Source organism: Camelus bactrianus, chromosome 1 (assembly GCF_048773025.1).
Source record: "Camelus bactrianus isolate YW-2024 breed Bactrian camel chromosome 1, ASM4877302v1, whole genome shotgun sequence".
Taxonomy (NCBI): Eukaryota; Metazoa; Chordata; class Mammalia; order Artiodactyla; family Camelidae; genus Camelus; species Camelus bactrianus.
Genome location: NC_133539.1, coordinates 10,899,001 through 10,925,852, shown reverse-complemented (window position 1 = coordinate 10,925,852; position 26,852 = coordinate 10,899,001). Strand labels below are relative to the sequence as shown.

Genomic DNA, 26,852 nt, shown 5'->3' with positions numbered 1-26,852 from the left:
TTGCTTCTCAACCTTTAGATTCTAGGCCAAGTATCACCTTTCTCCAGAAAAATCATAACTGTCCAAAAAACATCTGAATAAGACCCCTGTGCCCTTGGTCCTGTGCAAGAAGCTCAGAGGAGGACTTGACCTTCAGGCAAGACTTTCCTGGCAAGTGGTGTTGAACTCCTGGGGTGGGGTCAGGGCACAGGAAGACCACTCCTTACAGAAGCCTGTGACCAGAGGGTGCAGGGGGCTGGAGGGAGCAAAAGGAGCACCAGGCAGAGGCTGGAGCAGGACGCAGGGTCCTGACAGCCAGGGAAGGAGGTGGAGTCTCTCTCGAGGGCAGCATTTCTGCAGGGTGGGTCCTCGATGGGGTTGGGACCCCCTCTGGCTGCCCCGTGTGTACAGATGAGAGGGGTAGAGCCTTTATATTTTAGTCGATTTGAGCTACTGTAACAAAATGCCATTAATTAGGTGGCTTGTAATCAACAGAAATGTATTTCTCTCAGTTCTGGAGGCTGAGAAGGCCAGGGTCAAGGTGCCAGCAGATTAGGTATCTGCCAAGGGGGCTGCTTCCTCACAGACAGCTGTCCTGCTTCCTGTAACCTCGCTGGGCAGAGGGAGGAGGAATCTCTGTGGGGTCTCTTTTATAAGGGCACTAATCCCATTCGTGAGGGCCCCACCTCCTAACAGTACCACATGGGCATTAGGATTTCAGCATATGCATTTTAGGGGGACACAAACATTCAGACCAGAGCACCTCGTGTGACCTAGAGGCACTGCAGCTGGGGAGGCAGCTCCTGTTGCTGCTGTGAGATAGAGGAGGAAGGAGGTGGTCCCCACACCTTCCTCTTTTTCTGCAGCCCCTCTCATTTCTGGCAGCTCTTCTCCATGGTCCCAGGTCCAGCCCCTGCATAATAACACTCTGATTGTCCAGAGGCTCCCCTGATGCACCCAGGAGTGCATGAAGCCAGCTGTTACCACAGGAGCCAGTTGTACCCAGCTCTTCCTAGCCTTGCCCGTGTACAGCAAAATCTGCCACGATGGCAGTATTTACACCAGGGGGATCGGCAAAGGCTATAAAACAGGGCTCGTTTATATGTTTACTTTTGGAGAATATTTTACCAGGAATCCTTACTAGAACCTTCTTTTCCCATTTCACCTCCTCCCTAAAGTTCATCACCTCCTTCCTGAATCTCATCCCCTCAGAGAATTTTGGTTCCAGTGAGTCTTTGAATTTAGGCAGCTCTGGGTTCATATTTCTGTCTCCTGTGTAGCTGCTGTTGACCTTTGGCAAGGGAGGGAAACTTTCTGAGGCCCCCTAACTCAATTGCAAAATGAAGACAAAGTACCTTCTGCATAGAGTCGTTGCAAGACTGTGAAAATACAGTGCTGTGTGTAGAATGCTTAGCACAGGGCCTGGCATAGAGTTGAGCTCAGTAATTGGTAGCTCTTCTTCCAAGAGGTAGGTTAAAGTAATTCTTGCTAAAGATGTGAATGACTGAAAGGCAGTGATGTACCATTGGTTGGGGGTGAGGGGGTGTGTTCTGCCCTGGGTGTAGGCCATAGTAGGGTGCACTGTCTGTTGAGAATTTAAGAACACAATAAAAGGGACTAAATATCTGTCTGCACGTGACCATTGCCATGCTCTGGCAGCTGTAAGTAACATCATTGATAACATATCCCCATCAAGGCAGATCCTCCCCCTGCCCGTCTTTGGAAGGCCCTGGCTGCTGTGCGCATGTGTCTATGTGTTATTAAGGAGGAATGAGTCACTCACATCACCCTCTAATTGGGAGGGAGAATTGGTTGCTGTCGTCCTTTAAGCAGAGTCATGGTTCTGCCTTCACCCAGACTCCTGTCACTCTCCCCATCCAAACCCATGGGGATGTTGGTGACCCGTTTCTGGAAAGCGGCCCACACCTTTTCTAAATCTGATGCCATTAAGCACTCTAACTCAGTTCTTCTTTTTTATGTTTTTAATTTTTGTTGTAGGGGATGTAATTGGGTTTATTTATTGATCTTTTTAATGGAGGTGCTGGTGGTTGAACCCAGGACCTCATGCATGCTAGGCACACACTCTACCACCAACCTATACCCTCCCGCCTCTAACCCTGATCTAAAACAGATTCTAATTCTCTAAGAAAAGCAGCAATTATGTTAGTAGTCACTTTGCTTTTAGAACCCAGAAATGTCACTTTTAGGCGACAGTGAATTAATACATTCCCAAGGAACGAGGTGATTCCACACCTTACAAAGGGAACTCCAAGCATGTCATGTGATACTCACAGGCCCTTCCATTCCAGGAGATGATTTGCCCATAATCTGGGGACAGCGATCGCTGGAAGCCTTACTTGAGGGGTGCTGTGTTACTCCGGGTGAGTTTGGCTGGTACTGAGGCCACGTTTCATTGAATACATCTTAATGAATCAGAGAGATGGTGGCTACTAAATGCATTTCATGACATGCCTTAAAAAAAACTTCTAATTTTAAAAATTCTAGTAAGACAGAGAGAGAGAAAAGGAAAGAAAGAAACCATTCCTGTTAAAAAGTTTCCAGCTGACTGAGATAAGGCTTGGCTTTTGTCTTCCCTCCTCCTTTTTGGCAAGTTCTGCCGATGGCAGGCATTCTCCACATTTTTGGTATTCTTCTCTTTGGAAGGGTGCGTGAGCTCTTTTGGTGTGTCTACCCATTGCCCTCTGTTCTGCATCAAAGGCCCTCGTTCACTCCGGACCTTTAAAGTCAGGCAATATTTCGGTGTTGGTGAGATTTAGTGTTTACTCATCAAAAGCACCGAAAAACTCATGCCAGTGCGGATATGACTCACCGAAATCAAACCCTCCAAAGTCAAGGTCAGACTCAGTGTTCTTTTTATTTAGAAAAAGAAAACAGAACTTTTCTTGGCTCTAAGTTTAAACTGAGATATGAAGATTCCAGTTAGTGGGTAAAGGGCATCCTGCACACTCGCTTAGTCACCTCCTAACTCTTCCCTCCTCTGATGGTTCCTCAGGTGTGCTCAGATACTAGAGGGGATGGGGATTTTGTGAGCATCTGTAAGCCGGTGTCTGCTCTGCGCTTTTCATTAATGAATCTTCCCGTCATCTTGTTTTGAAGAATTGTTGCCAAGGTTTACCAGCACCGGAGCTGATGTTAATCTTGAGAGCCTAAACATTTTCCTTCGTGCAGTTCAAAAGTTTGGCCGCACTGCTGCTTCTCTGTTTTGAGCAGAAAGGCATGGGAACTTACAAGTCACAGAAAGGTGGAATTTCTACTTGGAAATTATTTTTTTCTATATTTTAAGTTTGGGACTTACGCATCATCCATGCCAGGGTACAAAGTTCCCACTGGCCCCCGTTGCCCTGATGTTTACCACTCCCTCCTTCTTCAGGGCCTTTCGGATTGGTTTGATTGCAACCCGGAGCAAGAAAAACATTTTACATTTAGATCCAACACGACACACGCACAACTGAAAAAAAGCTTTTACGTTATGGAACAATGTTTATCCTTACTTTGTGGGATGTACTTTGATGTTTTCCAAACTATTCTTTATTTTTCTTTTTAATTGCTGGTCACAATCCACTAAATTGACTTCATGGCTTATTAATGGGCCTCAAGTGACAATTGGAAAACTTTGGTTTAAGGTGTATTTGGGTCTTGGGATCAGCCTGTACCTCCAATCCAGGAAAGAAAAGTGGAACAGAAACTTGAGTGGGTGAGAGACGTGAAAGACGGGGGTGTCGGGGTTACTGGGGGTGCGGACTAGTTCTCCTTCCTCTTGACGGACTCTTCCTCTCCATCCCAGGCAGCTCATGACACCGGGAGCAGCTCCTGGAATTTCGCTCTTGTTTGCTGTTGACTCCAATGCTTCTCTGGCTAAACGAGGTGCCCCTGGGTGCCATTTCAAAGTAGGAGAAACTAGGACAGGGCATGAGCAAGTGGGGCTAGTATTGTTTTGATGATTTTTCTCATAAACATTGGGGTGGGAGAGGGTGCAAACTCATGACCGTGGTCTCCTCTATGTTTTGCTCTGCTTTGCTTTTGCCAAGTTCAAGAGAAGGGGGAGGCTAGAAAAAGATATTTATAACACATAAGAGACAAAAGTTCAGAAGTTAGCATCCAGAATTTATGATTCCCTTCTCCAGACAATGTCTAAAACTCCAAAGCACAATATGCAAAGGATATGAAGAGGAGGTTCACAGAAGAGCCGTTCTGAGTAAACTCACCGATACACGTAAAGATTCTAGAACAAGGCCTAGTTCAGAGGAAGTGCTCAGTAAACATTAGCTATTCGTTATTTTAAAAAAAAAATTTAAGGAGGGAGGGTGTAGCTCAGTGGTAGAGTGCATGCCTAGCGCATATGAGGTCCTGGGTTCAATCCCCAGCACCTCCATTAAATAAATAAATAAGTAAGTAAACAAACAAACCTAATTATTTCCCCCTTCAAAAATTAAAAAAAAAATTTTTTTTGTTGAGGTATAATTTACATAGCACAAAATGCACTTGTTTTAAGTGTACAATTCAGTAATTTTCAGTAAACGTGCTGAGTTGTGCGGCCACCACGACAGACCAGCTATAGAACATTTTCATCATCTCAAAAAATGTCCTTGTGTCCGTTTGCCATCCTCACTCCATGGTCCCAACCCTCAGCCTCAGGAAACCACTGACCTTTGTTCTGTCTCTCTAGGTTGGCCTTTTCTGGATACTTTATAGAAATAGAATCATACGTTAGGTAGTCTTTTTGTGTCTGGAACGTTAACTGTTATTACTTTAAAAATCAAATCATTGTTAAGCACTTTAAGTCATTGAATGTTTCTCGATACACTCTTTTTTTAAAAACCAATAAACTATATTTTCTTCAGGGTGCATTTATAATGTCAACTCTGTGTGATGTTACAAAGGGAAATTTTTACTGCGGTACGTGGATTAAACAAATAAACAGACTTTTCCTAAATTCTCTGGGAACTGTGAGCTGGTTGGAATGAGCCTCCCCCAAGGCACACGCCAGCCCGGGTGCCCGTTGCTCCTGCACCACCAGACTTGGGGCCGGCTATTCACAGTCCTCCGTGAAGGGGTTCTTCCCAGACCCTGTGCCTTGGTTTTTGTCCTGTCCAAGGAAAGGAAATACTACGCTTTTCTGTCACTTTTCTCTCTCTTTGTGAATACACAAATGGGATGCTAGAACACTGTGAAGTTGGGTGGTGAGGCTTAGCCGGACTCCCTCCTGAAATTAATTTTCTATCAGGTAATTCCTAGTCTTTACCTGTATGGGTCTCAAGACAGCATTTGAGAAAAGGCTCCCTTCAGTTAAGGAATGTGTGACCTCAAGTGGAGAGAGAGAGAAACTTCCTTTACGGCCACACCTGACCCGGAACCTAGCCCGGCGAGGTCTTCGTCCAGGCGTCTCTCCTCCTCCGTTTGCTCTGTAGTTTAACTCCTGGGGCTTTGCACTTGCCGACAGGCTGCCACTCACCCTCTTCCTGCAAAGAGATTTCAGGGTCAGAGACCCCAAGGCAGGCAGGGCCATAGCGACTGTCTGCTTCTTGGGGTGCAGCCCCACAGCAGACGGGGCACGGCGGGATGTGGGAGGTGCTCACCGATTCCTTCTGCGAGAAGGTGATGGTGCCGCCAATTTTTGTTTCTGCTTCAGATGAATTAAAAAACAAAACCGTGTGTGAAGACCACGAGCTGAAACTGCACTGCCACGAATCCAAGTTTCTCAACATCTACTCTGCGACCTACGGCAGGAGGACCCAGGAGAGGGACGTCTGCTCCTCGGAAGCCGAGCGGCTCCCCCCTTTTGGTAGGTGTTTCTATGTGACTGTTATTAGGGTGCTGTCTGAGTAGGTTACGTCTCTGTCTCCCCAGGGAAGGAAGCCACGCAGTGGCTGGCACCTGGATTAGAGGGAAGGTCAAGGGCAGGGGGAAACCACCCACCAGGGTCCTGCCTCTTTCTGCCCCACCTGCCTGAATCCATCTGTGGTTCATTTAGTCTACACCAAGGAGTCATTGAGTGCCTGCTGTATGCAGGGCCCGTTCTAGGCATGGAAGAGTCATCAGTGATAAACACAGAGTCTACATGGAGCTGACCTTCCAGCAGTGGATGGGGAGGCAATGAGAAAACAGAAAACAAACAAGCTAACATGTTGTATTTCAGGTGTGGATAGGCGCTAAGGGAACCGCGTGTGGGGAAGGGAAGGAGGGAAGCCGGGTGGGTGCTGCAGGGAAGCTCCATTTTCTGGGGTGATGAGCATGCAGAGCAGAGGAGATGAGGCTGCAGACACCTGGGGAAGGTGTCCAGGTGGAAGGAAGGGCTTGTACAAGGCCCTGAGGCTGTGTCCAGGGTCAAGAAGAGCTCAACAAGTCATCCTTCTTAGGAGTCTGAGCTTGGAGCTGAGAGGTGATGGCCAGGATATGCCTGGAAACTCCAGCCTTCAAAGTCACTCTGTGTTATTATTAGTCAGGATTCTCCAGAGAAACAGAGCCAAGAGGAGATCTATAGATGGAAAGAGACTGGTTTTTAAAGAATTGACTGACACAGTTGTGGGGGCTGGCAAGTTTGAAATCTGCAGGGCAGACGGGCAGTCTGAAAACTCAGGTAAGAGTTGATGTTCAGTCTTGAATGTGAATTCCACAGGACAGCAGGCTGGAAATCCTGGCAGAATTTTTGTGTTGCAGCCTGGAAAAAAATTCCTTTTTTGGAAAACCTCAGTCTTTACTCTTATGGCCTCCCGTAGATTGGTTGAAGTCCACCCATGTTGTGGAGGGTGATCTGCTTTACTCAAACTCTGCTGATTGAATGTTACTCATATCTTAAAAATACCTACACGGTAGCATCTAGACTGATGTTTGACCAAACCACTGGGCAAATAGCCTCACCAGAATGACACAAGAGATTAACCATGATCTTCACCCACCCTATAACCAGAGAGAACAGACCCTGTTGTGAATGAAACCTCCCAAGAAAGTTTCACTTTATTCATCAAATCTAAAACGAGCTCTTTAATGTGTTAAATTGCTCCAATTGATTCATGGATCACATGTGAAATTAAACATTAATTTAAAAAAGACATTCATGTATAAGTAATATCTTGGGTCTGAAGAAAAAACAAAAAAGAACATAAAGTGCCCTATCTACACAGTCAAACTCTCAGGCAAAACATGATTCACAAGGAACTTGTGTCACGTGTATCCCCAGGTCCCTCATCCAGTGTTCAGGAGGAAAGGTCCTTCTATCTGGGCATCCAGTCACTCTTAATTAGCTTCTGTCTTAACAGGCTTGGCTGCCACATGGGCAGAGAGGCACTTGTGAGGGTGGCTCCTGCTGTCTGTCCATGCCCCGTGCCCCAGCAAGTGACCCGTTGGTTTGGAAACTCCATTCTCCCTCTCATATAAATCTCCATGTGTTCAGAGTGTCTCCACCCCCTCCGCTCTTGTTCCTGCTACTCCATTAGGTCAAGGGACCATTGCCTGGCCATCACAGGAGTCCCTCCAGCCCTAGGCATGGTTTTTCCCCAGGGTGGCTGGAGGCAGCCTTCTAACAAGCAAATCTGATCTCCGCCTTTCTGAACACGCTGCTAGGGCTCCGTGAATTATCTGGTTTGCTTAGGTGGACAAGGTAATCTGACCTCTTTCTACAAAAAGGAACTCTAATTCTTAATATCGGTGTGGGCCCCCCATTTCTTGAGCCTTCTAAGTCTAGCTTAGCCACATGTGTTTGGGAGACAGCAGTCAGTAACATCTATTTCAGCAGTTCTTTTGAGCAGAAGGTGGTCAACCAAGTAGGCAGATCTGTACGCAGGCTGAATGATTTATGTTCTGTGAATCGCTGCCTTAGGTTCCTGGGAAGATGGATGGGAGTTAGGTTTAAAGGGGAAAGTCATCGGCCAAAGGAAGCGTTAGCAGACACCATGGCTAGAAGACAGGTTTCCGTAGAGAGTTTGAGGAATCCTCAGGTCAGCCAGCTGTTCTGATGCCATGAGTAAGCCTTGTTGACTCGAGGAAGGTCTGTGAATGGAAGACTGCTCTTGGCTTTGCTGTTCAGTTTTGAAAGCTTGAGCCCTGGCCAAGTTGTAGAGCAAAAACAGCCTGCTTGTTCCTCTGCCCCTCCCCTCCCACCCCTCACAGTTGAGAGCTTCTGCCCACTGCCCCTTGGGTACCTGTGAGGCAGAGGATCACATTCTCCTTTTTCTTTTTTTTATGGATCCAATTTTTATTCCAGATGACAACTTTTTGTCTCAGCTCTATTTAATGACTAATCCTCCTTTTCTCCACTGGTGTGAAATACCTTCTTTAGAGAGGATCACACTCTTCACTGCATTTATGAACTGCTGCCCAAATGCCAGAGACCTGCTGGCCCTGAGCTCTGCAGTGAGAAGGGGCTTCAAGGGAAAATGAAAGGGTCCTTGAGAATGCCTGTTCATCTCGCTATCTTGAGTACCCATCTATCTCACCGTTTTGAATCCCCATCCATCTTACCATCTTGAATGCCCGTTCATCTCAACCCCCAGCCTCACTCAGAAGCCTTGACTCTGTTCTTACCTCCCAGGTTAAGTAGAACTGTGCATGTGTGCAAAAATGTGAACCATTGGCTGCTTGTGCTGACACATTTTCTTGATTTAACCACGTGCTAAGAAATTGTCCCCTCCTTGGCCCAGGTAGACTGTACATGAGGGTTCCAAATTGCACTTGGCATATTTGCCCCCCACAATCATCAGTTTTCCCTCCTGTATACACACATCAACGTTGCTCCCTTTAAAAAGCACCCTCTTTTGATCCCGTCTCCCACCCACTGCCTCTGCAAGTCCTGTGGGCTCTCCCTGCACTTTGCATCTTGAATCCAGCCTATTTGCTCCCAGCCCGCTCTGAGCTTCTCTCACCTGGACCACCTGGGCTGCCTGCTGACTAGTCTCTGGCCTCCCAAACCCCCGGTTTCCTCCCCCCTACTTAGTCTCTTCTTCACTTAGCAGTCAGAGGGGTTTTATTTAAATCAAATGAGATCACATCCCCCCCACCCCACTTAAAGCCCTCCACTCTGCCCACTGTAATTAGAATAAATCCACTCTCCCAGCTGTGGTCCTGCCTCTCTCTCTCCTTCCTTCACTACCTCTAGAGCACTCCACACTCATTTATACCCCAGGGCCTTTGCACAAGTTCTTCCTTTGGAATGTTCTCACCCCACATCTTTGCTTGGCCAGCGCCATCTTGTCATTCAAGAATCAACTCAGACATCATCTCAGAGAGGTTTTCCAAGGCACCCTTCCAGCACATTACCTTGTCTCTAATGTCCCTCTAGAGCTGTCCCCCCGAACCCCCACCATCTGTGTGATTGTCTTTATAACATGGAAATAGGTACTTATGTGCATATGGTCTCTCTCCCCGGGAGAAGGTGAGCACTGCAGGGGTGATGTCTGTCCCTTTCTTGCAACCAGAGCAGGGCCTGGCTCAGAGTAGGTGCCCATGTGAATTTGAGCCCCATGAATGGATCAGAGCCCCGCCCAAGTGAGGCACCCTGCGAGCAGATGGTTGCTGGCCTGGAATGTGGGCCTGGTGTCGTCACAGCTTCCAGCCTCTCATGAGATGCTGGAAATCCAATTTTTTTTTTTAATGTGAAAATTTCTGACTTTTAAAACACTGTGTGAGCCAAATAAAACATGCCTACAGGCTACATCCGGTCCCCGGGCCGCCAGTGTGTGCTCTCTGCTCTGTGTTCCTAGTTATTACTGCAGCTCGGCCTCAGGCTTTGAAGAAGGAGAAAGGGCTGTTTATTTTTAACCCTGGAGCCTGACATGAGCTTGATAGGATGATTGCCTAAAAGCCAAGGGAGTTGGCTCCTGAAAGCCACCGTGAGCCTTTGAGGGGTGATATTTGTCCTTTTCCTCTTGTGTGTAAGCTAAAGTCTGGTGAAACCCCACATGCTCAGAGGTACCCCGCTGGGAGGACACGTGGTGAAGCTCTCAGTACACAGTCAGGAAGAGGAGCGAAGTGTGGCTTCAGCCCTCAGGCACCAGCTGTGAGCGAACATTTCCAGTTCTTCCTAAAAGATGACTGTTATCACGGTTGTTGTGGATCTGCACAAGCACTGTAATGATATTGACTAGAAATAAGAAAAAGATTCAGCCACAAATGTTACCCATCAAATGAAAAGACTTTTCTTTTCAAGAGCTCCTCCAAGTCCCAGTGTGTGAGCAGAGAACAGTGTTTACATAATGGCAATTCTAAAGCAGATACATTTGAATTCTGTTCTCAAATTTAACTTCATATCATGCGTGGTTTTCCAAGAGGCCAACAAAATCCTAACAATGTCAATTACTCACTTTAAAGGGATGCAGTGTATAATTTACTTAATCATTCCCTAGTGGCTAGATTATTCTATTGTTCCTGATTTTTAAAATTAAAAAAAAATTTTTAGTTTTATTGAAATTTGGTTGAGTTATGTGTTAGTTGCTGACATACAGCATAGTGATTCAGTTATACATACACACACATATATATATATATTCTTTTTCATTATAGGTTATCACAAGATACTGAATGTAGTTCCCTGTGCTCTACATTAGGACTTTGTTGTTTATCTATTTTATAGACAGTAGTTTGTATCTGCTAATCCCAAACTCTTAATTTATCCCTCTCTCCCTCCCTCTTTCCCCTTTGGTAGCCATAAATTTGTTTTCTATGTCTCTAAGTCTCTTTCTGTTTTGTAAATAAGCTCATTTGTATAAATTTTTTTTAGATTTCACATATGAGTGATATTGTATGATATTTGTCTTTCTCTGTCTGACTTGCTTCACTTAGTATAATAATCCTTAGGTCCATCCATGTTGCTGTAAATGGCCTTATTTCATTCCTTTTTTTTGGCTGAGTAGTATCCCATTGTCTATATATATACCACAACTTCTTTATCTAGTCGTCCGTCCATGGACATTTAGGCTGCTTCCATGTCTTGGCTGTTGTAAATAGTGCTGCTATGAACATCGGGGTGCATGTATATTGTCAAATTAGAGTTTTCTCTCAACATATACCCAGGAGTGGGATTGCTGGATTATCTGGTAAGTCTATTTTTAGTTTTTTAAGGAACCTCCGTACTACTTTCCATAGCGGCTGCACTAAATTACATTCCCACCCACAGTGTAGGAGGGTGCCCTTTTCTCCACACCCGCTGCAGTATTTATTGTTTGTGGACTTTTTAATGACGGCCATTCTGACTGGTGTGAGGTGGTACCTCAGTGTAGTTTTGATTTGCATCTCTCTGCTAATTAGTGATCTTGAGCATCCTTTCATGTGCCTGTTGGCTGTCTGTATGTCTTCTTTAGAGAAATGTCTATTTAGGTCTTCTGTCCATTTTTTTAATTGGGTTGTTTGTTTTCATTGTTCCTGATTTTCAAATATCATAAACAATGTATAATGAACTTGTGCTTATAGCTCTTTCTTCCTTCTGGATTATTTCCTTGGGATAAATTCCCAGAAGTTTTATACCAAAAGAGGGCATGTGTACAGTCTTCATCTGTACCGCCAGAGGCCTTTCCAAAACCTTTTCATACCAATTTATATGTGTAAACATCCGCATGGAGCTGCAGGTCTCCCTGCAAACTTGGCAACATTGTGTATTATTTTTACTTCACGTTTCCAAGTTAATAGGTCTAAAATGGTCTTTCTATATATTTTTAGTTGCTTTTTTTTTTTTATTATCAATGACTTTGAGCATTTCCCCATGTTTTTGTGGTTATTATATTTGTGATTACGCACATTGTATCTCTAGCCCTTGTCCTTTTTTTATTGTTGTTGAGGTCTTAATTTTTTTCATAAACTTGTATGAGCTTGCAGCAGAGTGGAGACATTAGCCCTTTACATACTTTTTCTGCTGTAAGTGTCCTAACCCCACCCTGTGTTTTTTCTGAACTCGTAGTCGTAGTCTGGGTTTGTTATAAAGGGCTGGTTGCTTCTGTGTACTTCATAGGATAAGTTCAGGAGGAAGGCCTGAGTGGTGGTGGTGAGAGAGACGCCGCTGTGGAAGTCGGGGCATGTGCCTGGGGCTCGCAAGTCATGGTATGACACCATCATGCTCCCACAAGGATCCTCAGGGCTGCCCGAGGCCTGGCTGTCAGCACCTCCCCTAGTGGGACCCAAGCTCCTATTGGACATTCCCAGGGACATAAGGGTGTTCACGCTTCCTCAGCAAGGCCCCCGTCTCCGGGTCTGGGCCTGGAGGAGGGTGGGCAGAGCCTCCATGTACCATGCGTGATGCTCTAAGCTGGCCCCGTCTGGAATGCATCAGGGCAGGCACAGCCATGGTCAGGCGCTGGTCACACGCCACACCCTGGACTTGAACAGTGCTTCCCAGCCTTCCCACGTCATCACACACAGGAAATTATATCTGTGTGGTACAGGGAGGGGGGCACTGCCCAGTGCCAAAGTCAAGAGCCCGAGGGAAGCCTGGAGCAGGAACACTCAGCGTGCCTGTGTGCGTCCACCATTGAAGCTGGGGAGCTCTGCCCTGAAGATGCGCTTGGCCTCGGGGGACAGAGGTTACGGGTGCTGGGCTTGTCTCTAAGGCCGTTAGACTTTCACCAACAGTCTCCTCAAGGTCCTCCCAACCCAAGCCCACTGCCCAGTCCCAAAGCTACTTCCATACTTTTAGGGTTTTTTTTACCCTGACAACCCACTTCCACATTTCAAAATGTGTATTTGTTTTCTATTGCTATGTAATGAAATACTCCCAAATTTAATGGCTTAAAACACAAATGAACATGTATTACCTCACAGTTTCTGTGGCGTAGGGCTCCTGGGGGTAGCCTAGCTGGGAAGTTCTTGCTTGGGGTCTCGTGGGGTCTTGTGAAGTTGCAGCTCAGACGTCGTCTTGGGCTGTGGTCATCTGAGGGCTGGACGTCCAAGGTGACTCACTCCTGTGGCGGCCAAGCGGGTGCTGGTTGTCAGTGGGAGGCCTTGGTTCTCCCCACCGGGGCCTCTTGAGTGTCCTCGCAACACAGCAGCTGGCCTCTCCCAGGGCCTGTGAGGTGGAAGAATAAAAGGAAGCCACACACCTTCCCCTCCACCAGACTCTGGGTCACACCGACCAGCTCATTTGTTGAGGGAGGAGGCTACACAGGATGTGAATTCCAGGAAGTGGAGACCATCAGAGGCGGTCTTGGGGCTGTTCAGGGCTGAATTGTGTCCCGCCTAAAATTCCTTTGTTGAAGTCCTAACCCCTAGTACCTCAGAATGTTTGGGGGAGATGGGGCCTTTAAAGCGGTGACTCAGTTAAGTTGAGGTCGTATGGGAGGGCCCTAACCCAGCATGACTGCAGTCCTTACAAGAAGAGGGAAGGAGGACACAGACACCTGTGGAGGGAAGACCCCGCAAGGACACAGGGAGAGGTCGGCCATTTGCAAGCTAAGGACAGATGCCTCAGAAGGAGCCAACCCTCCTCATATGTTGGACGTCCAGCCTCCAGAACTGAAATGAAACAAAATTCTGTCTTTTAAGTCACCCAGTTTGTGGTCCTTGTTACCACAGCCCTTGGGATATGAAGGCTGACCATCAGCGCTGTCAAGCCAAAGAGAAGACCAGCAAGGCTGGTGACCGCTCTGGCTGCCAAGGAGCAACCAGATCCATCAGAACTTACGCCTCGTCTAGTGGAAGAGAAAGAAACTGAAAGAAAGGTATGAAAATAATGGATGGCATCGATTCCAGATAAGCACCAGCGAAACAGCATCCTAGCACGAGAGGGGAGTGAGCCTTGCCACAGACCTGGGCGTGAACTTCGGAAAGCCGGCCTTCAGGAAGGTCCCTTGGGGGGGCGTCCACCATGGCACGTCATTTCCTGCTGCAGATACATTTTCTGGGTGGGCTCCAGGGGTTCTATTTCCTTAATAAGAGAGTGAGAAAACCACACGATGCACCTCAAAGGCTGGGCTGAGGCCGCCCCAAGGCCAAGTGTGGGCAGGCCTGGACTTTTCAGCTAAAGATCAAGGTGCCAGGGGCTCCCACTGCCAAGGCAGACTCTCTTAAGAGCAACCAACCTAATTATCTAAATAAACACAGGTTGTAAAGAGCGATTAACTTCAGTTTCAGTGTTAAACGGTCGCCAAAAAAATACAAATTAAATGGTTGAGTATCTTGTTATCACATGTATTGGGGTGGAAGGTAGTTTGCCAGGAAGAGAGGATGCAAACAAAATCAGTCTGGGAGGGAAATAACCATTTAAAAAAAAAAAAAAAGAAAGAAAAGCAAAGAATCCTGCCAATGGTTCAGAGCTCAGCGTCAACAAGGAAATGGTCATACCCGCGTGGGGCCTGAATTACCTCGGGCCTCTTCCTGAAAACACACTGTGGATTCTTTCACTTTCACCAAGATAAATTCTTTCGCTCCCAGGGTAACTATGAGTGCAAAAGCTTGCCTCTGTAAATCACACTAGTCACAAGACCTCCTGGGTCCAAGAGGATTGTGATCTTATAAATGGGAGTCTTTTTGGCCTCCGCTTCCTCTGTTAGCCTTAAAGAATATGATCAGGCACACCTCCTAAGAAAATATTAAGTTTCTAGGACTTACACACAATTCCGCAGGAGCACCCGTTGGTACAAGTTTTCTGCATAACAGTTTGGCAGCGTGTATCCAAAGCCTTAATATTTTGAATACCTGTTGACAAAGCGATCGACTTCCAAGAATTGGAAACTACCACATGTGTATGCAAATACCTGGCTCTAAGGATGTTCCACGTAGAATTCTTTATAATAACAAACAACAGAAATCATCTGAATGTCTACCAAGAACATACTGCCGGTAGATCTGGTATATCTACACCATGAGAAACTGCGCAGCTCTTTAAAATGATGCTTATATTAAAATTTTTACAAATACGTTAGGAATGGAAAAAAGTAGCTTACAAAGTAATATGTGTATAATCCCATTTACACGTAGAAAAGTGACTAGAAGGATGTTCTTTGAAGATTAACTGTTTCCTCCTTAATAGTGAGATTTGCTGGGGATTTTTAATTTCCTGGTTTTGGCATTATTTGTGATTTTCAAGTTTTTTAACTACAAACATGTATTTATTTTGAAACAGGAAAAAACAATAGTTTACAGAAAAAATTAAGTTTATCAGACTTCTAAGAGTAACTTCATAATTCAGACTGTTGCGTCTTCCCAGTGTAGGAAGTTTATACAGAAATCATACATCTCATTCTCAAATCTCTTGAGTTTTTAGGGTTTTTTTCAATGGATAAATGTGCTTAGCTAAGAACCCCAAATAATAATGAGACTCCTGAAGACAAAAAAAAATATCCACAATCAACTCTGTGCCTCTGAAAGCAATAAAAAAAAAAAAAAACAGGAAGAAAATTCAAAGAATATCTCTTTACTTCTAGATAAACGTCACAGTTTCTGGGGCAAGTTGAGTTCTACAAAAGAACAGTTTATTCTTACATTTGCAGAAAAATTTACATTTCTGAAAAAATCGCCTCAGAGACCCTCATATTCAAAAGCTGTCGTCTCTCCAGACATGAATTTTATCTTTCTTTGTAAGAAGTTCATTGTGTACGCTTTCATTTCAAAGCAGTGTAAACTCGTAAAAGCTTGGGAAGTATCTTAAAATCTATAGAGAAAAAAATCCCCCATCTCTTTCCCATCAACCAAACACATGCCCTGCTACCATCCTGGCGATTCTCCTTCCATTTTTATTTTTATTTCTTTTCCTATTCCCAGGTTCAGCTTTAATATTTAGGTCTGCTCATACCAAACTATATATGCTTGTTTTGACTTAACAGGATTCAAAGAAGGCATGTAATTTAGACTATCAGTTATCTAAGTCCCAAAGGCCTTTTTCAGAAGTACCACTTTCCCATCTAACGTAAGTGGCCCAATGTCAGTAATGGTAACTGACGTACATTGGGTGCTGGCATTGGACCCTTTAAATGTAGCATTTATTCAGTAGTCATGCCAACCAAGGAGTCATCTCCTCAGATCTTCATGATCCAACCGAGGAAACTGGCTTAGCAAGGGGAATGACACGTCCACTGCTCCATCCTCCTCACAGCTGCCACGGGCAGAGGGTCTTCTGGAATCTTAACCACAGGAGGTGTTTCATTCAAGCTGAGAACCATTCATGTTTATGCGGGCTTTGACTTCTGCAGTGGCTTTGTACGAACCTCACAGAAAGACAGTGACAAAGGCGTTCCTCATGCTACATGGAAGAGTCTGAATGTATTGAACAGATACCAGGTGCTGGGCAAACCGCAGAGAAGAGCGTGCCCCCTTGCCCTCTGGGGGCTCTCGGTCCAATGAGAGATCCAGGCACAAAAAACAGCTAACATAACACAGCACACCATAAGCACCACAACTGCCCGTGGCCGGCATCCGCTCCGTGCAGCAGCCCTCTCCCCGGGGGATGTCCCCCTCTGGGTTCTGGAAACCACGGCCCTTGCCACTCAGGCTTGGGAGTGCTAGCATCTCTCTGCCCTTCTTTGCCCCAGGGTCCCACACCATCCTGCAAGGCATTCACATCCCATCCACACTTCTGTAAAGCCTCCTCATCAAGCCCACTTTAGAGTGTCTGATTTAAGCCATGGGTGGTCTGCTGGGACCCGGACAATGCCCACTGCTCTTTCTGCCACTCTTTACTCTTCACAGAGACGTATTTGATGCTTCTGGCACCTAAAACATTTCCTTCCATCTTCATTGGCTGCTTGACTTGCTCCGTCCACTTTCCTTTCATTCATGAGGACCTGCCAAATTAGGTTCAGCAGGATGCATCCTTTGGACTGGTATATTCAGGAGCAGTCAGAGTAACGATGGGTCTATTCCAAGCCAGAGCGAATTGCCCAGAAGAGCTAACCTGGGGACAACAGAAGGATGACAGCTTCCTGAGGCCCCTCGAGGCAGCTTTTCTCAGCATAGGTTTGAACTCACAGGTCAGCCCCCCACCCCCAACACACACACAGATTCTAAAGCCAGATATATGGCATGTTTGCATTAGGTGGTGTCCATGTCAGTCCACTAATTTATACATTATTTAGGTGCCTACTGTATGCCCAGCACTCCAGTGATCAGGTATTAAGGAACTGCACTTAGCAAAATAAAACAGAACTGTCATGAATACATTCAATTCAGATCAAGTGTTTTTATAGTACTGTTTCTCACCATTTGCCTGTTTAGATATGTGTATGTGTGTATATATATATATATAAAACATTTATACATTTAGATTTGTAACAAAATGTATACATATATTTATACAGACATATACATATATGTATGCATGGTACATTTATACATGCTCCATATAATTATATATATGAATATATATACACATTATATAGACAAAAAGATATCATTTATATATATACTTAATTCTTTTTCTTCAGAACATCCTTTCCAACTTTTTAGTGTTTAGCCACCAATCCTTCCTTTCAGCTGGACCTTTTCACAGATTTCCAGTTAATATAAGAGATAAAGGTGGAGTGTCCCCTAGAAGTGAGCTTCCCACCTTGCTCTGGCTACGCGTCCCTGAGGTGCCTCCTCAGGAAACAGGGTTCCCTGGAACACAGTTTGAGTACCAGTGCTCTCGGAAGAAGAACTACCCATCAAGGGCTGGTCGGGTCAGATGCTGTGCTCCCCTGTTTGACTCACATGTTTAGCCCTGGTCTCCATGTGCAGCCTGTTAAGTTACCTGGGCCATGAACTCATCTCTTTCTTAGAGGCTCTTGCTTCTCTTTTTCTGACCCTTTTTTCTAGGGGACTCATCAGTCTATGGTTTTGGCCCCCAATCTATTTCTGTGAAAGCATCCTTGATCCTCATTCCCCTTCTGCTGGGCCCCCTGAGCATCTCCTGACCCATTGTCACCCCCCACGTGTGCCTCTGTCCATAAGCAGCCAACCACAGGGCCCCTGCCACCTCCAGACCCGCTGAATTCCCACTCACCCCTCAGCGAGGGGCTGGCTCTTGCCCTCCTTGGTGATCTTTTTACTCTACTAACCTTACTGGTCGCACCTCCTCCCTTCCAGATCCATCCAGAGCACGTTTTCCCGTGGCCCACTCTGAAACCATGACTTATGGATACATGCTTTGTCCCGTTGTTGACTTTCTCCTCCCCTAAGCTGCCTCCTTGGTTTCCTCCAGCTGGGCCGCATCTTTGACATGTGCCAATCATTCTTGCATACCTGACACCTGCCTTTTTTCCTCACACTCACTTATACCTTAATCACTTATACTGTCCATTAGGAAACGCCTCTGCCTTCTTGAGCTGACTCTCAGGATCCAGAGCCCCTCATTTCTTCATCGCCATAGCCCACCCTTGTACCATCTGTCTCCTACCAAATAGTTTGAGCCCATGATTCCCCCAGTATGTTTTCCTGGGCTTGCCTAAGTAGAACACTCATATTTAAGGGCACATATTTAATGTCAACCAGGCAGGGATCTAGGGCCCACACTTCCCCCAGACACTGAGGCTTTGGGCAAGTTACCCATCCTGCTAAGCATTAGTCAAGGTAATTAGCACTAGCTGTCATCACAAACAACTCAGTGCTTAACCCGGTGAAGATTTATTTCTTGCTCACATCACTGTCCTTGGAGCGTGGGTGGTTCTTCTGGGTGACTCTCCAGGCAGTGACTCGGATCCAGGCTTCTCCCACCTCATGGGGCTTCAGCATGAACAGGGAAGGAACGTCACCAGAGCTGCACTTTTAGAAGTTGACTCTAGCAGCATCGTTTGAATTGACAGCTTAAGGAGACTAAAGGGAGAAAGAACGGATGTGGAACTGCTGTTCTGTTCACCTAACTTCCTCTCTCTTTCCCTTTGTTCAAATTTTTACCAGATGTTACTGCTTTCTCTGTGCCTCTGTGAGACATTTCTGGCTCAATATGCCAACAAATAAATAGTTTTATTTTTATTTCCTTTGGCATTGTTATTACCTGACTCTGCCTCCACCGTCTCTGGTCCCCACTTTGTCTAAAAGATTTCTGGGAGAAAGGTCTTCTTGAAAAAGGCTTTAATAGTCCATTTTTAAATTTTAAATTATCTAATACAATTGATATACACAAAACAATATATATAACACTTATGCAAGTTGTAAAGCACAATAATATCATGTTTTACACCACAAACAACTAGAAGCCTACAGATAACTTGCCTCTACTCCGCTGCACCAGCCCCCGTCCCGCCAAGTGGCGACAGTTATTTTGAGATTTGTGTTTATTTCTTCCCCTTTGTCACACCTGTTTTATTTCATAAGTATGTATGTTACATACTTTTTTTTAAGTCTTTGTTTCTTTCTTTTTTTGTCTGATACTGATGGTGTCTAACTGCATGTCATTTTCTGGGACTAGCCTTTTTCAGTTAACATTGTTTCATCCATACTGTGTGTGTGTAACTATGGTCCAATCATTTGCGCTGATGAATGACATTGCATACTTTTTTCATTCTCATAACGATGGATATTTGGGCTGTTTCCAGGTTTTTGCTGGTAAGCACTGTGCTGCCCTGAACACTCTTGTGTATGTTTCCTTGTGAGCATGCGTGTCACACTTCCTCTCAGGTACAGGTCTGCAGCCCCTTATCACAATTCTGAAAGTCCAAAACTCTGAAAAAAACAAGAATTTTTTTTAAAATTCATGTGGCAGAGAAACCTGATGGAACCAGGATGAATGTGAGGTTTTCGTTGGTCCTCACTGATCTCACTTAACGTGCATACTTGTGTATTTCACGGGAGAGATAACAGTGTATTTGACTATGGGCCACTGCCCCGTGTGTAGGATTACCTCCCTAAAATCAGAAGAATTGTAAATCCTGAAGGGTTTCAGGAAAGGCACATGGTGGTCTCTTAGGAGTCAATCTGCTGAGTCTTAGGATATAAAAATGTTCAAATTTAAAGATGCCCGTGTATGGCCAGGGACACAACCACCAGCCACGTTCAAGAGTTTCCAGTGAGTTGCATCTGGCACTGGCAGGCTCTTCATTTTTGCCCATCTGGAAGGCATAAAGTGCCATCACTGTGGTCTTAACATGCATTTTTCTGATTACTAATAAGATTAAGTGTTTTCATATATGTGTCAGATGTTTCCTCTTCTGCGAACTGCCCGCTTATAATTTTTGGCCATTTAAAAAAATTGGATTATCTATTTTGCATTTGTTTGTAGAAGCACTGAATCTTTTGATTGAAAACATCTTTCCCTTTGTGGCTTATGTCTTTTTTTTTTTCTTACCATCTGTAATTTTTTTCTTCCAGCTTTATCGAGGTATAATTTATATACATTGCTGTATCAATTTAAGGTGTACAGAATAATGGTTTGACTTACATGCATCATGAAATGATTGTCATAATAAGTGAACAGCTATCATCCCATATAGACACAAAATGAAAGAAATAGAAAAAAATTTTTGTGTGTGACGAGAACTCTTAGGATTTACTCTTTTAACAACTTTCATATATAACATACAACAGAGTTAATTATATTTATCATGTTGTACATTACATCCCTGGGACTTATTTATCTTATAACTGGAAGTTTGTAGCTTTACTGCCTTCATCCCGTTCCCCCTCACCCCAATCCCCTGCCTCTGGTCATCGTGGTTTGTCTTTTACTTTCTTTATGAAGTATTTCAATGAACAGTAGTTCTTAATTTTAACACAATCAAACGTATCAGTATTCTTTTTTTTTTTAGTTAGTGCTTTTGTATTTTTTTTATGAAATCTTTTCTTATCTCAAGATCAGAAAACTGTTATCCTATTTTTTTTCTTAAAGTTTTGCTTTTCACATGGAGATCTTCAGTCCATCCGGAATTGATCTTTGTATGGCGATGCAATCCTGCTTTTTCCCTCTGGATAACCAGATGTGCCATCAATGCATATACGTCACCCTCCCTTTACTGCCCACCTCTCTGCCACGCCACCCTCATCCATACCACAGTCCCACACACACCCAGCTCAATCTCTAGGTCCTCTCTTTCGGTCCATCAGTTATATCTGTATCCTGGGGCACTGCACTGTCTTAACGTCTACAGACTCATGACAAGTCTTAGTATCTGGGGAGGCACGTGCCCTCACCTCATTTGTCTTCCGCAGAAGAGTCCTGACTCTTCTTGGCCTTTTTTTCTGTATAAATATTAGAATCAGCTTGTATTCCATGAATAACCGGTGGGGATTTGGGTTGGAATTAAGTTGGGTCTCTCTGGATCCATCTGGGAAGAACTGGTATCTGCATGATGTTGACCCTTTCCCTGAATACCACTTGAGTGTCCTCCTCCATCCATCCCATTTTCTTCATTCATCTGCAAAGCCTCTCCTCTTCCACCACATTCTTAATTCCCTCATCCTTTCTCCTTCCCCTTTATTAATAAGAGCTAACACTTACTGCATGTTTGCTGTGTGCCAGGCAGTGTTCTAAGCACTTTATGAAAAATTCATTTAAGCTTCACAATTAAGCCAGGGTATTTAAAAATACAATTTTTTAAAAAAATTGTGGTTGAAACAACTTAAACAATTTACCATCATTTCTGTGTGTACCGTTCAGTGATATGAAGTGTGGTCACATTGTACCACCAATCTCCAAAACTCTTTCCATCTTGTAAAACTGAAACTCTGTACCCATTAATCAATAACCCCCATTCCCCTTTCTCTCCTGCCCCCAGCAGCCCCCATTCTACTTTTTGTCTCTATGAATTTGACTCTTGTAGCTACCTCATATAATCATATAGGTAATCATATAGTATTTGTCCTTTTGTGACCGGCTTGTTTCAGCAGGCATAATATCCTTAAGATTCATCTACATTGTAACGTATTCCAGAATTTCCTTCCTGTTTAATGCTGAATAATATTCCATTGCATGTACAGACCACATCTTGTGTGTCTGTCCACCCACGTCTTGTCTATTGTGAATAATGCTGCCAGGAGCACGGGGGTGAAGCCGTGGTGTTTCTCTTGCTTCTGGTCCCATTTGAGTCCTTCTCGCACCCCACTCACACTGGTTGTCATGCACCCCCTGTACCCCACTGCTGATTTACCCCTCCCCCCTCTCCCTGAGTAATCTATTTCAAGACTTTCTTCCTCTGGGCAGTATTCAAACACCTGGTGATAAGGGCATCAGAAGCAGGTCTCCAGAGCCTGGGTGGAGATTCAGAAGGGATGGAGGTTGGAACCTTACCTTCGTTCTTTTCTTCTGTAATTCTTTGACTATTTATTGAGCATTAGGCCTCATATAAGGTGCCGGAACAAGAGGTCCCCATCTAGTCTGGAGGCAGAAAAAGGAGCAGATAAGTGGAGCTGTGAGATACAAGCCATACAAGGATCCGTAGAAACAAAGAGAAGAAAACTGCGAGCTGCAGCCCAAGGGGTGGGAGTGATGGAGAAGGGACCATGGGGTGTTGCAAGCAGGCAAGAGGGCACACACAAAGGTTCAGAGACCTGGAGGTTTACAGCATGGCTCTCTGGACACGCAGGGCTCTGCAGGCTGGGGACATGGGCTGGGACGGAAGAACGGCAGCCAGGGGAGAGGAAGTGAGTCACATCGGGGTTTCTGTGCATGATTCTAAGGAGCTGAACTTGATCTTATGGGTCAGGTGAGTGGGAGCCAGATCTTAAGCTGGGGAATGATATGACTGGAAAGAGCATTCTGAGGGCAAAGGGGAGGAGCAGTGGGAGAGGAAGAAAATGAGGGAGGGAGACATCCTGTAAAAGTGACAGGGTTGCAGCTGAGGCTCTGGCTGGGGACTGAGAAGGGATGATTCAGACTGAGGAGGAATGAGCGTCAGACCGGGAGGATGCTCGGAGAAGGAGGGAGCCGGGGCTGCTGGCTGGGCTCCCAGGGGATGTGGTGGCCGTCACGGAGAGCTGGATGTGGGAGAAGAGTAGGCTTTGGTTGGGCTGCCTGGGTGTCCAGGGTGGGGCGGGTGGAGGATGTGAGGAATGAGGTCTAGACATGAGGGCGGAGAGGCTCCTGGAAGATAGTAAAGGCAAAACCCATGACAGGAGCTGAAAAGAGCAGCCCAGTTCAAGGTTCTCTGACAGTCCAGGTGGAGGTGGGCCCAGAGAGAATGTGCAGGTGGAGAGCAAGAGCCCAGGCTCCGGAAGGAGCTCACGTTGGGCGGGACGGGGTGAAGCAGTCAGAGACAAATGGGGGAGACGGGTACCAGGCGGCCAGGGTCAGGGTGCAGAACCGTCCAACAAGAGTGTTCCAGAGACGGGCAGGATTAGGACCAGCTCCGCCTCTTGGCTAGGGCAGCAGCAGGTCCCTGTGACCTGAGGGAAGGAGTCCGTGCCAGGGTGTGTGTTGGATAGAGGCCCATGGAGGGATGGCTGGGACATAGGTAGGGAAGATGCCGTGGAGGTGGGGGCCAAGAGGACCCTTCCAGACCTGACAGTGAAGGAAAGAGATAAGGCTGGAGAGAGCTTCTGGGGTAGAGGGAGCGCAGGGTTTTGTTTTTAGCAACTAGAGGAGTTTGTCATCTGTAAGACATGAGCAGACAGCGCAAGAGAAGTCCTGTGGCTGCGGCCCCCGCCGCTGGGCCCTGCGCTTTTCCTGAGACAGGCTTCCTGGCTCTGCAGGCACGAACCTCCCATGGGCATCTCCTGATCTGAAAATGCTCTTTAATGACCCCTCCCTTCTGAAATGCAGACTAGTTTTTGGTTTTGTTCTGTTTTAATGAATTTACTGACTCATCCTCCAAACTGCCTCCTCTGACTGATTTCCGCTGTCCCTGGCAACGGCGCCACCGTCCCCTTCGTGCCCAGGCTGAAGATCTGAATCATCCTCGATGCGGCCCTCACCCACTCCAACCTCCACTGGAGGCCAGGAGGGTAGAGCTCGGAGGGTAGAGCTCAGAGGTTAACGGGTTCAACCTGTGGCCTAGGGAGCCTTGCTGCTGTGCTCACGTCCAGACCATGCTGTCTTCTAATTCTCTAGCTGTATGAGGTCATGTCACCTCTCTGGGTCTGCATCCTCATCCACAAAATTGATGTTTTATATACACATATACACACAGTATCTCTACGTATATGTCTATAAGCACATGTAATATGAGCAACCTATTCTGTCTTAAATCACATTATAGATTATACAACTTATATAATGGTATGTAGTATTCCATATATATTCTATATATGATATAAAATAAACAATCTATCTCATAAGGTTGTTGGAACATTAAATCAGTTAACATACAAGGGCTGAGGACAGAGCCTGGCATAATGTTAACTGTCATTCTCAGTGAACTGAAGTTTGCAAGTTCTCTAAAATTTCTCCTTCTGCTCTTTAAGTCCTTAGCTTTTCCCAGTGTATATTATTAAAATCACTTCCTAATTGGTCTCCTTGCCTTTGGTTCCTTTTTTCCCCCAGGGCATCTCATATTGTCCCCAAAGGATAGTAGCATCAGGGCATTTTAGGCTCCCATTTGCTGGCAGAATAATAAAATTCAATCTTTAGCTCAGCATTCAGAGATGTCTCGGTTTTGCTCCATTTTCCGTTTCCAGCTTATTCACTGTGTCTGCCCTGCCCACGCCTGCTGCTCCAGCTGACACTCAGCTGCTAGACTCCCGCTCAGTGCTTCTGGGCCCCTTGCCGTGGTGTTTATACCTCTCTCTTGCCTGCCTCTCCATAGTGCACGCTCCTCCCCCACTCCTCCAAACCCCACTCCTCCATAAAGCTTGTCTTGACCAACCCGGTTCCCAGCAATCTCTCCTGCCTCTGACCCCAGCCCCTCTTGTCTGGACCACTCACTCCCTGTTTCACACTATTAGACAACGGGTCACACGTGTGGTTTTGTCTGTCCAGCCCTAGTCCTGCAAACGCAAGGCAGGCTTCTTCTGACTTGTTTTCCTGACAGTACAGAGCCGCATCCTCGGTACGTGTTCAATTAATATTTACCGATTGTGATGACGTTGTGCCAGGATGCTGAAAAACACGGCCTCGTGTTTATGAATCCTTTTACTCATCAGTTATTGCTGAGTTTCCACAGTGGACCAGCTACGGGACTAGGTGATGAACAAAATACAAATAGTCTCTGTCCTGGTGGAGCTTATGGGGTGAGGGATTCTCAGAATAAACCAATCAATAAAATGTTTCAAAGAGTGCTAAAGGACAGAAAAGAAATAAGAATCTTCATCAATGTTCTATGTATTTTATCTGTTCTATATGCGGGGCCAGTTACCTAACTGGCAGGGTAGGGGGGGGGGTGTCCTAGTACAAAATGCAAATACAGAGCCCCTTGTTCAAAACTATATAAGGACTTCTAGACAATGACAGCAGAGTATTAGAGTAAGCTGATAAAGTAAGTCCTTCTAGCCAGCTCTGCCTGTGTGGAACTTAGCTTTAAGTTGGGTGCTTTAATGAGACAGAGCATAATCAGAGACACAATCTGAGGTGTGAAATCCAGCCCAGCATACTTACTTACAGAAAACACCCTCAGCTACGTGGTGGCGTTATGTGACTCTAACACAAAGTCCTCCGTGGTGTTTCTTGCCTCTCAGATTGCTTGTCTTACTCGGCTTTGCAAGTCTTATCCAGGAGGTGCTACGGGAAACAGAGATGCAGAATCCTTGTCAACAATCACCATTTCAGAAGCCCCTGTCTGCCGGGAGTGAAAAAATACCTCACCGTCACCTACGCGTGCGGTAAGAACGCACCCTCCCTACTTCGTAATGGGGCGAGTGGCATTCCGCCGCCCGAGACTGAGCGGTACCAGGTCCGTGATGCCCTTAGACTTCCGGGGCTGCCCACGGGCTACGCTGGCTGGCTCGGCGTGCGCCTGCCCTGCACCGGCAGGCGCGGGTAACCCCTCGAGCCGCTTTCGTGATGGGGATCAGGGATTTCAGTTGTTCCCCATGAACGAAGAATTCCCAGTAAGCGCGGGCCATAAGCTTGTGTCAGTTAAGTCCCTGCGCTTTGTACACACCGCCCGTCACTAGTACAATTGGATGGTTTAGTGAAGCCCTCGGTTCGCCCTGCGGGGAAGAGGGTGGGGAGGAGAAATACACCCTTTATGAGCTGCTTCAGGACCTGGCCTCTTGGGAAGGCGGTGATCACATGAACAGAAGGTGTTTTCCGGCAACAAGCCATTGCACCCACCCCACCCCGGAAACCAGTTGTCCTCCATATTTAAGAGCCCTTCCTCCAATGCTTTATTCTTCTTTACGACATTCAAGTCAGATAAGCAATAGAATTTCCTCTGGTCAAAACTGGTTTTAAAAGCACTTTTAGCAATCAGATTGGCGGCAAGCAGGGAGGGTAGGAAAAAACAGCAAATGGGATCAAATCCATGTCCCTGAGAAGAAGGATTTTAATCTGGGTTCTTAGGAGGCTGTAAGATTTATGGGTGTGCAATTTATGTGATGCAAGTTCACTGAGTATTGTTTGGCTGCAAGCTAAGCTTTCAGTCCTGTGTTTAGGCCCTAACATGACTAATTCTCTATGCTGCCAAGAGCCGTTTCATCTACAGACCCCCAGGGTCGAGCCAGCAGGTCAGATGCTTACCTACAACCATTAAATATGGCACGTGATGGCACAACTCTGTTCTCCCAGTATCTTCAAATAATAAAATGGAATTCCTGGTTCATTTGATTCCAATTTTATGAAGCTACCTTTAAAAAAATCAGGTATTAATTGCTCTCTCAGGGTGCTGTGGATATCTGGTTGGTAATCCTGACATGTGGACTGGTTTTTGTTTTTTTTTTTTAAATAAGTGTAGAAGCAAAGGGAGAGCCAAGGGCATCATAAGAAGAACCTGACGCCTGTGTAAACCAAATTGGGAGAGAGGAGAGGAGTGGGTGAGGAGGCAGGTAGCGTGGGGTGATACAGGAGGGCCAGGACTGGATCCGGCGGGGTCCTGGGAGGAGATGCCACTGCAGGGTTTAAGTCCGGGGGGTCACTCGGTAATGATGTTCAGACTCTT

At 45.8% G+C, this 26,852-nt stretch overlaps 1 protein-coding gene across 7 annotated transcripts in view; it reads left to right on the top strand.

Moving 5' to 3' along the window:
* Positions 1-26,852, top strand: part of EVA1C (eva-1 homolog C) — an 80,380-nt gene that overhangs the window by 37,107 nt on the left and 16,421 nt on the right. For 2 of the 7 annotated variants that reach the window (XM_074360621.1, XM_074360613.1), the window contains exons 4-6: positions 2,289-2,360; positions 5,630-5,782; positions 25,432-25,575. In XM_074360621.1, the coding sequence (XP_074216722.1) occupies positions 2,289-2,360; positions 5,630-5,782; positions 25,432-25,575 (369 nt within the window). The remainder of the gene's footprint in view (positions 1-2,288; positions 2,361-5,629; positions 5,783-25,431; positions 25,576-26,852) is intronic. The other 5 variants (XM_045517834.2, XM_010956591.3, XM_074360638.1 and 2 more) reach the window with 3 other exon arrangements.